At 48.9% G+C, this 14336-nt stretch overlaps 1 protein-coding gene across 1 annotated transcript; it reads right to left on the bottom strand.

Annotated features, from left to right (window-relative positions):
• Window positions 1-372: 372 nt before the first annotated feature.
• On the bottom strand, window positions 373-12865 carry LOC132324376 (TOG array regulator of axonemal microtubules protein 2-like). Its single transcript, XM_059840423.1, has 10 exons — window positions 12657-12865; window positions 10925-11030; window positions 9962-10197; window positions 8290-8442; window positions 7056-7173; window positions 5993-6096; window positions 4429-4633; window positions 3033-3249; window positions 2097-2183; window positions 373-712 (listed from the first exon to the last, which is right to left on the bottom strand). The coding sequence occupies exons 1-10, from the start codon at window positions 12863-12865 to the stop codon at window positions 477-479; spliced, it is 1671 nt and encodes a 556-aa protein (XP_059696406.1). The 3' UTR covers window positions 373-476.
• Window positions 12866-14336: the final 1471 nt, after the last annotated feature.

Below are 14336 nucleotides of genomic sequence, written 5' to 3'. Positions count from 1 at the left end.
AGCCTGGCCACTGGGCTGCCCTGGGACAGCAGGGAGCCCAGAGCCCTGTGCTCTCCAGGAATGGCTCAGCTGCACATGCAGCCTCCTGCTCCTCTCCCTGCCCCACAGCTCAGCAGCCCAACAGCTCCAGGGGCACTGGCAGCAGCACAGCTCCTTGCAGGGGGCACATGCAGGGCACAAGTATTCCCTGCCAGTGAGCGCAGCCTCTCTGGGCTGCCAAAAGACCCTTCCTCCCACCAGAGAGTAGCCCAGCTCCCCGCTTACCTCTGTGTGAGGCTGATCCATGCTTGATCTTCACCTAATCCTCAGTCTGGAGTTGCTTCAGGCCCCCCACGCCATGACTAGGAAGGGTGATGGAGAGAGTGGGGCAGATGCACACCCTTCCTTAGTCTTTGGTCATTTTTGGCACAGCTAAAACTCCCATCCGGAGGTGTCCAACTCAGAACTTGGTCAGCTTTCTGGAGAACATGAAACCTTCACCAGCCCAAAAGGCTGGAGAGGTTTTCCTGCACGTGTGGAGGCTTGCTCTCAGCACACTTGATCAGCTGGGTGCCCATCACCTCGCAGAGGGCACAGGCAAGCTTGGTGACCACAGCGCAGATGTTGGCGCTTCGGACAGGCAGCGCCTTGTTCTCCAGGCAGGACCAGAGCACGGGCAGGGCGTAGCGCTGGACCACTTCAGGGCTCCTGGCATAAACCCACTCCACAAGATCTGCCGGGACAGAGACACAGCTCCTTACTCATCAACCTCAATGCAAACAAGGATCTACCTCTGGTTTTGCTTCTTGGAAGCCTCTCTGGCCAAGATCAGTGAAATAGCACACAGAGCCCCATGAGCCAGAAATGGGCAAAGCAGCTGATCATCCTTGAAACAGAGCCACCAACCCCTCAGGACTAATTTCTCCAAACAGAGCCTTGTACCTGTGGCAGACTTGGTACCTTTACTAAATTATTTCACAATTTGTTTCTGCATGAACAATGAATAAAATGTCAAATTGCCTTTTATTTCCATTAAGAAATTGTCTAAACCCACACGGAAGATTTGGAAATACATCCTACAAAGGCAGTTGAGAAATTTCTAATAAAAGGGATGATTCCATTTTTGTAACTTTGATGTCAGGGGCCAAAAGTCTCATCTGACTCTTCCCCTTGCTCCATGGCCCACAGCAAAGGGCAGTATTAGAACACACTTCAAAACTCCAGCCCACCAGAGATGGGTGCTGCTTGATAGCTGGATGAGAAACATCAGTGACGAGCTGGTGTCTTTGGCAGAGTGCTTTTGTGGCTTCCAACAAAGAACTCTTTCAAACCTCCGTGTGTCTTAGAGAATTACCCAGGCCCCATTGCCCTGACATTTGAGCATCTCCACATTTTAATGGCATTTCCCTTCCCAATGTTAATGGCATTTTTTCTTACAATGTGCACTGAAATAGGGGCACAGAAAAAGGCTACACAGGGGACTGAAATTTAGCCAGAACACAAGTGTTTTCTCACATTGTCTCTGGAATCTGCTCTCTGCTCACTTTCTGAACTGAACTGTATCAAACACAGACAAAAATTTACTACCAACAAGCTCCTTGCATGGCAGATTTGGCTGAGAGATCAACACCTGAAATGCTCAGGAGACCAGTCTTATTTTCTGATCAGGCAAAATGTTATGTAGTATCCATTTATTACTCTCTGGTGGAAGAGACTTCATTTTCTCTATGCTGTTAATCCATTAGCAGTCATCAACTTTGAAAGAGCTCCTGAAAGTACCCAAAACCAATTCTGCTAAGCAGGAAAAGGATTATGGTTCCCATTTTAAAATGGGACTTCATTTGAGTTTAAATGCAGTTAAAGACTTTGGTCACTACGGAACTTGAGAAGAGCCCCAGTGACAGCTCAGCCTCAGTGAGGGTTCTGCCCCCATCTCAGAGGCTGCACAGCTCTGCAGCAGCCAGGGAAAGCCTGCCAAATACACCTGCCTTGGCTATTGGGCAGGAGGGACAAGCTCAGCACCTCCTGATGTGGAGGAGCTACTCTGCTCTCTGTTCACAGGCATCCCCTGTAAATACTCCCTCAGAGACCTCTTGGCTTAGAAGGGGAGGCCATACCTGTGATACGCTCCGTGACCTCCAGCAGAGCTTGGCCACTCAGTTGGCTCCATTGGTGGCTGAGCTCTTTCATCATTGATACTTCATCTACAAGTGAAACACACATCTCTGCTCACTCTTCTGAGGACATAGGAGAAAGGAGAGTGGGGAGGGAAAGGGCAGGGGCAACCCCATTTTATACAATAAAGTCGATTTCTGCTGATTTTTGAATCCTTTTTTTCTTTCCTTCCAGCCTACTTGGCAGGGTTTAAAATTCCAAAAGAAAAGCTCTCCTTTCACATTTGTAAATCCAAAGCTGTCTGCTGTCCCAGGAGCGATGTTAAAACATTTCACATCAGGGACCTCAAGAGTTCAGTCACATGGAAGCAGTGAAAAGGTTTTGCATCCCAGAGCAAAAAGGGAAGAAGCCCATACTTGGGACACAGAAAGGCACTGACTCAGGCAGTTTGTGAGTTCACAGAGCAGCTGAAGTGGAGAAAGTGGAAACTGCCCCCTGAAGACCTGCCTCTTCAACACTCCATTTTTCAGGCATATTCCCCCAGTGCCTTGTGGAGCCTTCCAGGTGGCTGCTCTGCAGAAGCTCTGATGGGCCAGTGTCCCTTCATGCCAACAGCAAAGCTGTTCATTTGGGAAGTCAGACGGGGCCCAAGCAAACTCCAAAACCCCTTTGCCTCTGAATTGTAGCAAAGCTGTAGTCCAGGACTTGCTCTTCAGACCAGCAGCACAGAGCCCAGGGCTCCTGGGACTGTTGGGAAATGCTGCTGCACATTCCAGCCTGTTGGGGATGGTGCATAAGGACTGCACCTCCACAGCTTCTGGTGGGTGTCAGCTGGAGCGTTCCACAGACAGCAACAGCTCCCAAGGCACTCAGCGCTCTCTTGTGTGGGAGAGACAGAGACACAGCTGAGGAGAGTCCATGCCAGGGCTCAGCCTTACCCAAATGAGCAACAGATTTGTCCAGTGCGTTCACAGCTGCAGCACGAACCCCGGGATCCTTTGAGTTCAGGTTCTTTGTTATCCCTACCACCAAACGGACCATCACCGGGTTCAGGGCATCTTCCAGGAGTCCAATGACTTCTGCCAGCACCTCCAGCGCCTTCTGCTTCACTTTCTTGTGGGTGTCATTTATTCTCAGGACAAAATAATCAAAAATCTGTGAAGAGAACAAACAAGATGAAAGCTGGATTAAAATGTCCTTGTTTCAAGAGGGCATGCAGAAATGAGCACTCAGCAATATAAAAGATGAAAGGGATCTTTCCGTCAGGTCAGCCCTTGCCTGCACAGTTTCACCATTTTCCTGTGGGCCACTCACTGGAATAGTTGCGCAACCTGATGCTGCTTGAAAGATTTTCTCCTGTTTTTAAGAATTTTGGTTGGGGACAGAAAAGTTCCTATGGTATTTCTCTCCACCTAGAAATCATTAAATCAATTCCATTTATTAATTCAGAAGACTACCTTTGATTTCAAAGTATGGAAGCCGATATTTACCATGCCCATTTTTCCATACAGTTGCCTCAAGTACTGAGGGCAGTTATGATTTTGCCAAAACTGTGGTGGGAGGAGATCTAACTTTTATTTTGTCTGTCTCAGAACCTGTGTCTGGAGATGGGCAGGCTCTGATCAACTCTTCCCGGATCCAGACCATTTCTCTAACTAACAGGTGGACTTCTGAAATGTAATGTGCTCTACAGCTCTCATTGGAGCAGGTTCAGTCCCTTGACAGCCACATCATCAGGTACCATTTTCTGGAAAAAGGGACAAAGCAGCCACTGGGAGGAGAAAGGATAGATCTGTCCTTAGCTGTTTTCCTCCTTTTCCAAAGAGATAAAAAGGCCCCTCAAGAAGGGTGAGCACTATTTTACCAAGAGGAACAGGGATGAGGATGGAAATGAGTAGCCAGAGTTGTGCCTGTGCAAGACAAGATGGAGTTTACAGAAGTATCCTTTTAAAAACATTTCATTTAAACCAACTCAGCCTGATACTTCTCTTCCCCATGCAAACCCATTTTCTGTCTAGAGAATAACTGCCATGCTTTCAATGGCTGGATTCCCTTCACTTCACCCAACTGGGAGTAGGAGACAGCAGCAGTTACACCAGCAGAAAATTCTGCCATCATCTGATGAACAGCAGCAATAGGCACCTGCCAGACAAATACAGCTGGGCTGAAAGAACTTGTCCTGAAGCTTGGACCTGAATTAAATTTGTCTGGGTAAGAGGGACCAGCCTGTCCCAAACAGCCAGGATGTAGTGCCAAGACACACTGAATTAACTTTACTTCTACAGGCTTGGGAAAGGAGCTAAATGAAAGGAGCAATGAAGATACCCCACATACTTGGACAATGTTACTGGAGATCAGCTGGGGGCTGGTTTTGCACAGATCTAGGAGGAGTGCCACTCCTTCCATCCGTGCCTGAAACCCCTTGGCTTCCAGGAGATGGTAAAGCTTCTGGAGTGATTCCCTTCCTTCCACAGCTGCAGGTGATGTGACCTGGGCTTTAGGATGGTGGAGGAGGCGTCCACCAGGGGCAGACTTCACCCTGGAAAACAAAACCAAATTAGGACCTTTGGCTGATAATACCTTCAGTTAATTGTGAGCCAAACATCTTGAGGAGCTTTCGTAATGATGTGATTTCAAGCTAGAAAATCATGAGGCTCTGAAGAACAACTTGGACCTCGTGACAATCATTATGGGAGACAATCTGCAAGTGACATTCTCATCACTGCTCACTCAGGAAAACCAAGGATGAGATGCATCTGATCTATCTTCAGATGCCTTCCAAGGCATGCTTTGTGGGGAAAGAGAGACACTACTTCCAAGTTTAAACACCTGCTCATATGGGACGTGTGTGTCTTATAATAAGGAAACTCATCATTCTGGAGAAGTGTCTCTACACCAGGCATGACAATCTGGATAAGCAGCTCAGATGCATCTGAACAGATGAACAGGGGCATAGCTGAAGGATCCAGAAAATCAGGAACAGAGATAGAAACAGAAGCCAGACATGCCAGAACTACACTCACATTTCATTTGCTTCCCTAGAGACTAGATGCACAGCTTAACAAACCCTCCGGGAATAATCCTCTTGGATCAACCTATCTCTTCCATGAGCACAGGAAGATGCTAGCCATGCTACTGAGGCATGTGGTCACTTTCCTGCCACTGCTGACCATGACAGAGCTAAATAAATTCCCTCTGTTATCAGAGGAGAACAGGTACAAGTAGCTCTGCCACTGGCATGAAGAGACAGCAAGGACCAAATTCCTCTCTTAAATGCTGATTGCAGCACAGGGGGAAATAAACCAAACATGCTGTCCAACAAGCAAACTCTATGAAGGACAGGAATAGCAAGACAAAAAGTCCACGTTGAGACACCTGTTGACCAAAGCTGCTCAGGAATTGCCTTGCTACTTACTATTCAAACTTTATACTGTTTCAGGATAAGAAAACCATGAATCAGCCAGGCCAAACCACATGGATGGGAACTGCTTGTTTGGGGAATGGCATCTTGCTTCTAGACTGGGACTTCTCATTAAAACACCCATCTAAAAAGGACTCCACTTGGATGAAAAAAAACCCTGGTTGGATTGACTTGTCTCAAGTCAGGCAGCAGAGACTTAGCCCTCTCCTAGCCTCCACAACACTGCCACTACCACTGCACTGGATCGTCTGAGCTGCAACCAATGGGTGTCTCTTTGTCACCCAATTTTTGTGGAAAGCCCTGCAGAGAAGTTGTGTTCAACACAATGCAGAAGTTGACATTTTTTAATCCTAGAGCATTTGTAGGGAAAGGAAACAATCTCTGGCACTGGTCATCTCCAGCAGAAAGATTTGCCTGAGGAAGAGGCATGTAAAGCTTGTCATGTGCTTGGTCACATCTGACAAAAGTGCTCAGTACCATTTGCTAGAAGGCAATGTGGCCTGGGGCTTCTTTGAGCCATCGTTCCTCTCCTTCACCGGCTCCTTGACAGATGGGTGTTCACCCTTCTGGTTTTCCATCCCCTACAAAGACATAGAGAAACCTCATGAATCTTTAGAAAATAAAATAGGAAATTCCCTCTTTAAAACACAAGTTAGAACCAGGATCACTGCTACCAAGGCTTAGGGAAACATTTCCTAATTTACAGAAAGAAAAAGACCAGAGATTCAGTGATGCCAACTCTTTGTTTTCAGTAGCCCAAGGCAGATTATGGGTGCGACCACACTGAGCAGCAGTCTAAATTCCCAAATTCATTAGTCTTGAGCATAAATGGGAATAATGCAAACTGACAGGCACTGAGTGGTCTTAAAGGAAGCAGCAGAAAAAATTGGACTCTTTGGAGGCTGGCCCATTATGCTGGAAGTTGATTTGGTTCAACGCTTACTCTCCCTGCTCCTGCACCAAGGCACACTCCCTTCTGTAGTGTAGATAAAAAGAATAAAATCCCCCCCAAACAAACACATGATTTCCCATTGGATGGTGCTGAATTCACTAAGCTTCTTCCAGCTCCACAGGGCTTTACAGCAGGGCAGTATTCCCAAAAGACAGACAGCAATCGTAGTAACTAGGATTGACTTGGACATCTTTTCTATGTTTGGAAATTTCCTTGGTACTGCTACTTCCAGTCTCTTTTGGAAAGAATCTGTTATGTTCAGAAGCACCATTCCCACTTAATTGCTTTACTCCGGGCAGAGTAGGGAGAGTGTGGCTGGGGCATAAACTGAGTGTAAACCCATTTTCTCCTCTTTCCCTTTCTTCTTTGTGACCAATATTCAAAGTATTCAAAACCCCACTCTTCCCCTAATAATTGCAGTTCCTCTGTGGTCTGCAGATGAAGAGGCTGAGGATTAACAGCTCATTCCCAGAAGCAAAGTGATTCAGCAGAAGAGGAATGAGAGAAAGACACATTGGGTATGTTTGATCTCATTTTAGCAGGCACAATACTTGCACAAAGGATATATTCCTCCTGCCAAGCACTTACTTTCTTCTTAATTCTTGTCAGGATATCTTCCAGGTCATGTGGGGAAAGAGATTGTTCCAAAATCTTTTTAAATTTTTGATTATTCAGTAACATCTTCACCATCTCCTGTCCATAATGCCTAAGGAAGGAAAGAAGGAAAGAATAGAAAAGTGAACCAAGGAGGAGTGTTAACAGAAGAGGCTGATGCCTTAAACTCATCAGGTGCAATGCTTGCATGAGAAGGCACTACCTACTCAGCAAAGAGGGAGATTTACCTCACTTGACACTGCACAGTGCTGCAGCTGAACACAAGAGGTAAGAGGAGAACGTGGGGCAAGAGAAAAATACCATTTCTCTCTGAAACTGGGGGTGTGCTTCTGTGGGATCAAAGGATCCCAGAGAACAAGCGAAACAAATCTGCTTTGTTGTCAGAGCCTATTAGCAGTGTCCTACTGCCATTGCACAGTAATTTACCTTTCTCACCTCATCCTTGCTTTTGTTTATTCTATACTGTATGTATGCACAGGGACAGCTAGTTGCTCTGGTGTTCTTGGCAGCTATTAATGGGAATTTCATCATCAAAGTAAGGGGATTTTAGTGGTTTGGGGTGATTTTGCCACTAGGAAACCACAGTTTTCTTCAAGAAGAAATTTGGAGGTCACTGAGCCACAGAAAACAGCATTCTAGAAATCTGCAGAAGAGGTTTAGAAAGACTGAATATGTTGCCAAATACCTCTGAACTATTTCTAGGGAAGTCTTAAGTTAATGTGAACTAGATGTTTGGGATCCTTCAGTGATGAACATTAGCCAACATTTGGCTTTCTATTGCGCAACCTAAACTGTTGGACTGGCTAATCTGAGCACTCTTTTGATCTCAGTAAAGAATCCTTCAAGTCACAGCAAGGTGGCAATGCTCCTTCTTGCTGGCCAACCTCAGGTTACCCAGTACAGTCATTTCCCCAGGCAGCCCAGAGCAGTGGTCACAGCACCAAGCCTGACAGAGCTCAAGAAGCGTTTGGACAATGCTCTCAGTCACATGGAGTGACTCTTGGGCTGTCCTGCACACGGCCAGGAGCTGCACTTGATGACCTGCATGGGTCCCTTCCAACTCAGCATATTCCATGATCTGATGACCCTTATCCACACAGAGAGGTCCCTTATTATTTCCTTGAGTTTCCACTCTTTTGTGGTTTTGCCTTTATAGCCAAACACAAAACGGTTCTCCTGGTTTTGGAGGTGACATGAAGATCATTACCTGGTGTCCTTGTGACAGTCCTGAGCCAGTGTCCCTGCCACCTGTGCCAGCCTCTCAGCCCTGGGGGTGCCCGCGAGCTTGGTGACTCCCATTTTCTCCACCAAGGACAGGAGGAGTTCGGCCACACACTTCCGCGCCTGGGTGTAGCGGCTCCTGGGAAGGAGAGAGCAAACCCTGGGGCACAGGGACAAGGAGCAGCAGCAGCACAGGCCTTGGCCAGAGCGTGCTCCCTGGCCTTGCTGGGGGAAGGAGCCTGGGTTCTCCCTGCAGCTTCAGACACCTGCAGAAGGTTCTGTCCTCAGATAAACACTAAGTTAGCATTGTACAGAAGGACTGCCTGCATGGAAGAGGGAAGAATTCAGTCTCCCTGCACTATCTGTTACTCCATTTCTTTCCCAAAATTTCATTGGAGAAAAATTAAAGTAATAGATCACATATGAATTATTTAGAAATCAGGGACAATTCATGCTGACCCATTAGAGGATACCCAGTACACAGAGCTGCAGCGCCATGAGGCTCTTTCCACCCATTCATCCCCAAATCTGCAGACCTCTGGGAAAAAACAAATGCAGGGAAAACATGCTGTGGGGCATGAAGTTGCAGAATATCCAGCAATGCAGCCTGTTTCTTCTGTGAGCCTTGGCAAGGGATACATCTGAGTGTTTTACCCTATTGCAAAGCTGAGGAAAGGGTGCCAGTCAGTTTAGCCAGGTTGTCCTGTTCTAGAGACTATCTCTTGGGGACTTTCAGGCCCAGCACCAACACTTAGGGCAGCATTTGCTTCAGCTTCCCATGGCACTCGACCTGTGAAGGTGCCTGGAAAGTGATTCATCATCTCAAGGCTAACATGAAACATCAGGTTGAATAGAACATAGAGCTCTAAGGCCAGGACACTCAAACAAGATTCCCTTTGGCAGGAGCTGCACCTGCTGTGCAGGCTGTGCCATACCCAGCACACTCTCCCCCATGTGCTCCACACCCCAGCAAGGACCCTCCTTATTTCTCAGGTTAATGGCATCATGAAGATATGTGGTTTTCCCCAGGGCCTCTGTGCTTAGCACTGCAAAATATGCAACAGCACTCACAGCTGCAATTGCAATTGTCCCTCTTCCCACAAAAGCACAAGGCTCTATCCTTAGCCCTTGCAGGCACTTCCACTTCCCCTCCATTCACCACATCAAGGAAACTCTGACAGAGAACTCCAGGAAGCAGCAGGAAGCTGCATCAGAGGAGCTTTAGTTTGGATATCAGGAAAATGTTTTTCACCCAGGGGGTGCTTGGGCCCTGCAACAGGTTCCCCAGGGCAGTGGTCACGGCACCAAGCCTGACAGAGTTGAAGAAGCATTTGGACAACCATCTCAGGTATACGGTGTGTGACCCTTGGGCTGTTCTGTGCAAAGCCAAGAGCTGGAATTGATGGTCCTGATGGGCCCCTTCCAACTCCCCATATTCTACAGTTCTGTGATTCTGTGACCTAATGGGCTGCAGGAGGGCAGAAACAGGTGACAAGAGGAAAGCAATGAGGTTGATCAGAGAATTAAGTCACTGAATCCCCAGAAGATACAGGATACAGAACCCTTCCCTCCCAGCATTCCCATTCTCTCTCTCATCCCTTCCCTCACCCACACACTGGAAGGTGAAGAACATCACTAAAAGAAGAAGAAGAACTTACTTGACTCCCTTGTCCATGAGAACAGTCATTGCTCGTGCAGGAGTCATGTTCTCTACCATCATCCCCAGGCTCTGACAGGCTGCCTTCTGAATAAACTCTGGGGAGTTCTGCACCATGTGGAAAAGGACCACAGCAACCTCATCCGCCTCAGAGTCCATGTCCTTCTTCAAGATGGCAAAGAGCTCTCCCAGAGTGACAACTGCAGAGCAGGACACCTTGGACCGGAGGTTGGTCACCTGGGGAAGTCATGAGGGGAAACATAAGAATCACCTTGAAAAGAAAACCGGAAAACTCCCAGGAAATCACAGCATGTCCTGCTGTGTATAGAGGAACATAAAAGCACAGAAAGAGCAGAAGAGCCCAAGAAAGGCACTTACTCTGGCATCAATTTCTGGCCTCACACCTGCTTACTGCAGGCATAAAGAAAATGTTTCACTGAAGTGTTCTACTTAACCCTTCTATAATGTCAATTGCTTTGATTTTAGGCCCTTTGATTTGAAAAACAAAGAAGCAAAATAAAGTAAGGGATGCTTTCAAACCATAAAGGCACAAGTCATAAAAATAAAACAGTCAAGTGCTCCTGTTCAAAAAAGCAACTCCTGTACCTTAAGCACTCAGACAGGAAACAGAAAACACAGGCTCAGATCTACAGCCTCATTTGCAGTGTTCAATTACAGCTTGGGCAGAGACTGGGACTCTGCCATATAATGTCATTAGTGTCTCAGTTTCTGCCTTGTATTATAATGGCACCACACTCAAAGACAAGTGCCAGACACCTGACCTGCCAGTAAATACAGCTGCATGTACACACAGATCCTACAGATAGCTGACAGACATTAGAAATAGAAGGTCTAAAACCAGAAATGAAGGCAGTGCCTGAGCACACATGGAGATGAACAAGCACATATCTACTCCACAAGCCATGTATGAAGTATAGGGGACAATTCAGAGCAATGTTCTCACCTCGCTGGTAACTGCCAAGCAAATCTCATGAAGTCTGGAAAGCAGGACTTCTGGATGGGACTCAGCCAGGCGTGGGATGTTGAAGAGTCCCTTCTCCTTCAGTTCCCTGAAAGGCAAGTACCAAAAGGATTGATTTTTCTCTCTACCCAAGAACTAGGCAGCACCCTCTGAAATGACCAGGCAGGCAGCTCAGTCAAACCATGGGAGGTGCTTTTCAAGGAGTATTTAATCAAATCACGGAACACATTGCCACAGGATGCTGTGGCTGTCAAAAGCATACACAAATCCATGAGGCAAAGAGAGGGCTTTCAGAGTCTTCATTTGTGTCCTTTCTGAAAATCTCTGGCACATGAAGTGCCTCTGTCACTGCTAGAAGCTGTGAGGCCGGGTCATGCTGCTGTTTCTTGTCACCTCCCTTTACCTGTCCTTGAGACACAGTCCCATTGGGCTGTTACTGGGGCATTTTCCTTCTTTGTCAGCCCCAGCAGGCAGTTCAGCACTGAGAGTCTGCCCTGCCACGCTGGAGCTGAGTTTCCACTCTACAGTCCAGGTTTGTGTGTCACCCACTCCACTCCACCTCACACATTCCCCAAAACCACAGCAGGATGTCCCAGAAGATTCTACCCCTGGGCAAGAACTGTTGAAACTCTGGCTCTTCCCAGAACACTCCTTCCTAAAACAACCCCCACAACAGCAACATGTTATCTAAAAGGTGCAAACAACTCCATCTCTCAGCACGTGCTTTGTGCAGGCCCTCAGGCTCAGGAAGGTGTGTGAGGCATCAGGGCTGCAGCACAGGGCTGGCAACTGATCCCACGGGCACCCCCGAGTGTCATCAGGACCCCCCACACCTGCAGAAGCTCTCTGCACCTCACAGGGCACCAAAGAGATATGGGGAAGAGAAAGCAGAAGAGACAGGGCAAAGCAAAGGAGATGCATTGTGGCCAATTGTTCACGCTTATCCCTGTGAGAATGAAGCATCCATCAGTGAGTGGATGCAAACCCAGACATCAAAAAGACAACCAATATCAGCAACATTTGTAGGGTTATCACCTCTGGGCCTCCTTCTGTCTCTGTAGAATTTTGGGACCCATTGTGAGTATTGACAAAACATCTCAGGCCTATATGAAGCAGTGAGAAGGAAAAGTTGAATTCCAAAAGTGCAAGATTACTCGAGGATTTTATTTCTTTTTCCTTCTCTTCTGCCACAAGCCCTTCAGGAGTAAAGGCAGGTTGAGGGACTTGAAAGCACAACTCAGTCCATTTCTCAGAAAGAGGAGCTCCCTGGAGCTGCTTCTGGGGCTCACATGCAGGAGTCCCTGCCATTGCTGTCAGCAGTGGGAGCAGAGAGGAATCTTACTCAGTCCCCCTGGGCCAGCGGCCCAAGGCACCCAAATCTCTACACTCAAAACTGCTGCCATCCTGCCTCTGCCTTCAGCCAGCAAATCATCTCATCCCACAGCTTTCTCTCTTCCCTCAGCATTTCCTTTGCAGCTCCATGGAGCAGCAGGCAAAGGGAGGAAACAGCACAGACCTGCTGCAGCTGCAGCACTGCTGCAGAGCAAGGCCAAGAAAAGGCTGCTCTCCCATCTTGATGCTCTCCCTGCTCTGCAGTGGTTTCCCCAGTGCCCTTTGGCCCTCTGGGCTCTCGGCGCTCCGAGGCACGACCAAGACACGCTTCTGAGCGACCTTAACGCTAAGAGGGACACCGAGGGAACGGGGCCTTCCTTACCAGTCGTCGCTGCCCAGCATGGAGAGTGCCTCCTGCAAGGACTGCGGTGGGTCTGAAAAGGCTCTGTCCTTCTGCCCGTGCCCACGGAGCGGCTCCTCTCGTCGCTTGGCCCCAGTGGCCGTCTGCGAGGTCACTGTAAGGAGAGGGTCGGCCGTGGGCGCTGCAGCCCCGGGCAAGGCACCCCGCCATGGCGCGGCCTGCAGCCCCATCTCCCAGCCAGGGTTCCGTGTGGCACACCCTGCCCCTGGCTCAGAGACTTCCCTGCTGGCTGGCTCCTGGGGCTCCTTGCTTGCTCCCAGCCTCCCCCAGCTGGGCACAGCTCCAGGCTGCACCTGACAATTGCCCCCACAGCGTCAGCTCCCAAGTGCCACAGGTGCCACAGCCAGCGGCAGGTTCCTGAGGCCGCAGAGCTCCCGCTCCCTGCCAGACAGTGCCGACAGCAGGACTGGCTGGCCCAGGAGGGAACCCCTCAGGGGCCTCTCTTCTCTCAGCGCCCTGATTTCCCCCAGCCCTGAGGACAGGGGCACTCTGCAGCTCCCTGAGGAAAGACCTGCAGCTGCCTCGCGACAGCACCAAGCCAAGCCTGAACAAGCCAGCCCTGCTGGGCCCAGCTCAGTCCCCACAGAGCACCGACCAGGGACCAGCCATACCTGACCCTTCACACCTGACCTCTGTTTCCATTGACTTCAAATATTCTAGACTATCCACTTTTGGGGGAACTCAAAAGTAGATTTGCTGTTCATTCTCAGGACAGGCTATGGACCCAAGATCCCAGCTGTGCTGGCTGAGGCAAGAGGCAGTTTGTGCTCCTTGTGCAAGGACAAACCCCAGCAGGAAAAAGCTGCCATGGAGCAGGCTTACCTGAGGAGCTGCGTGGGAAGCTGCCATCCCCCTGGAGGGTGGGTGTACTGGGCAGTAAGGGCACATTGTCCTGCTTCCTGAGGACCTTTTTCTTCATGGCACTACCAGGGTGTTTCTTCTGCACACTAGGAGCTGTGCCATCGACAGGTGGTAGGCTAAAGGCTGCAGGGACAAAAGAGGAGCTTGTAAGTGGAGGCAGCTGGAGAGGCTGGCGATCGAAAGGGCCAGAAAACTTGCTGGAGCTGGGCAACATCTCTTTGTTATCCCAAAGAACTTTGAGTATAACAATGGCACGCTAACATGGGACAGTGATCACAGAATCAGAGAGTCCTAGAGAGTTTGGGTTGGAAGGCACCTCTAACCACCATCTAGTCCAACCCCTGTGAGCAGGGACACCTTCATCTAGATCAGGTTCCTCAGAGCCCCATGCAAACTGGCCTTGAACACCTTCAAGGATGGACCAGCAACAGCTTCTCTGGGCAAATCCTGCCAGCTTTTCACCCCCTTCATTTAAAAATAATTCTCCCAATATCTAATCTAAATCTACCCTCTTCTAGCTTAAAACCAAACTGCAGTGTTGCTTCCCCTAAGAAACAAGAAAAACCCAGTATTGCTTTGCTTTTGTTCTCCTGTTCCAGAGGCAGGCAGGGGAAGTTCCCAAAGAAAGTGCAGACAGCCTTGCGTGATGCCCTCGGGCTGAGTGCTGCCTCCTAAGGGCCCTGCTGCTGCCCTCGGGCAGAGCTCACAGCCCTGCAGGCAGAGCCCCTCAGCCGGGATTCAGTCGGGAACGCTGCTTGCTCCTGGGGCTACAACAGAAGC

The sequence above is a fragment of the Haemorhous mexicanus genome, chromosome 3 (genome assembly GCF_027477595.1).
Source record: "Haemorhous mexicanus isolate bHaeMex1 chromosome 3, bHaeMex1.pri, whole genome shotgun sequence".
Lineage (NCBI taxonomy): Eukaryota > Metazoa > Chordata > Aves > Passeriformes > Fringillidae > Haemorhous > Haemorhous mexicanus.
This window is presented reverse-complemented; position numbering and strand designations above follow the sequence as displayed.

Bases quoted from the DNA above. Each gene is read 5' to 3' on its own strand.
- LOC132324376 (XM_059840423.1), bottom strand. From the start codon at position 12,865: ATGGGGCTGCAGGCCGCGCCATGGCGGGGTGCCTTGCCCGGGGCTGCA. The intron at 8,443-9,961 runs GTAAGTTCTTCT...TCTCCTTCCCAG, and splicing joins CTCATGGACAAGGGAGTCAA to GAGCCGCTACACCCAGGCGC. The intron at 6,097-7,055 runs GTAAGTGCTTGG...ATGTCTTTGTAG, and splicing joins TGACAAGAATTAAGAAGAAA to GGGATGGAAAACCAGAAGGG.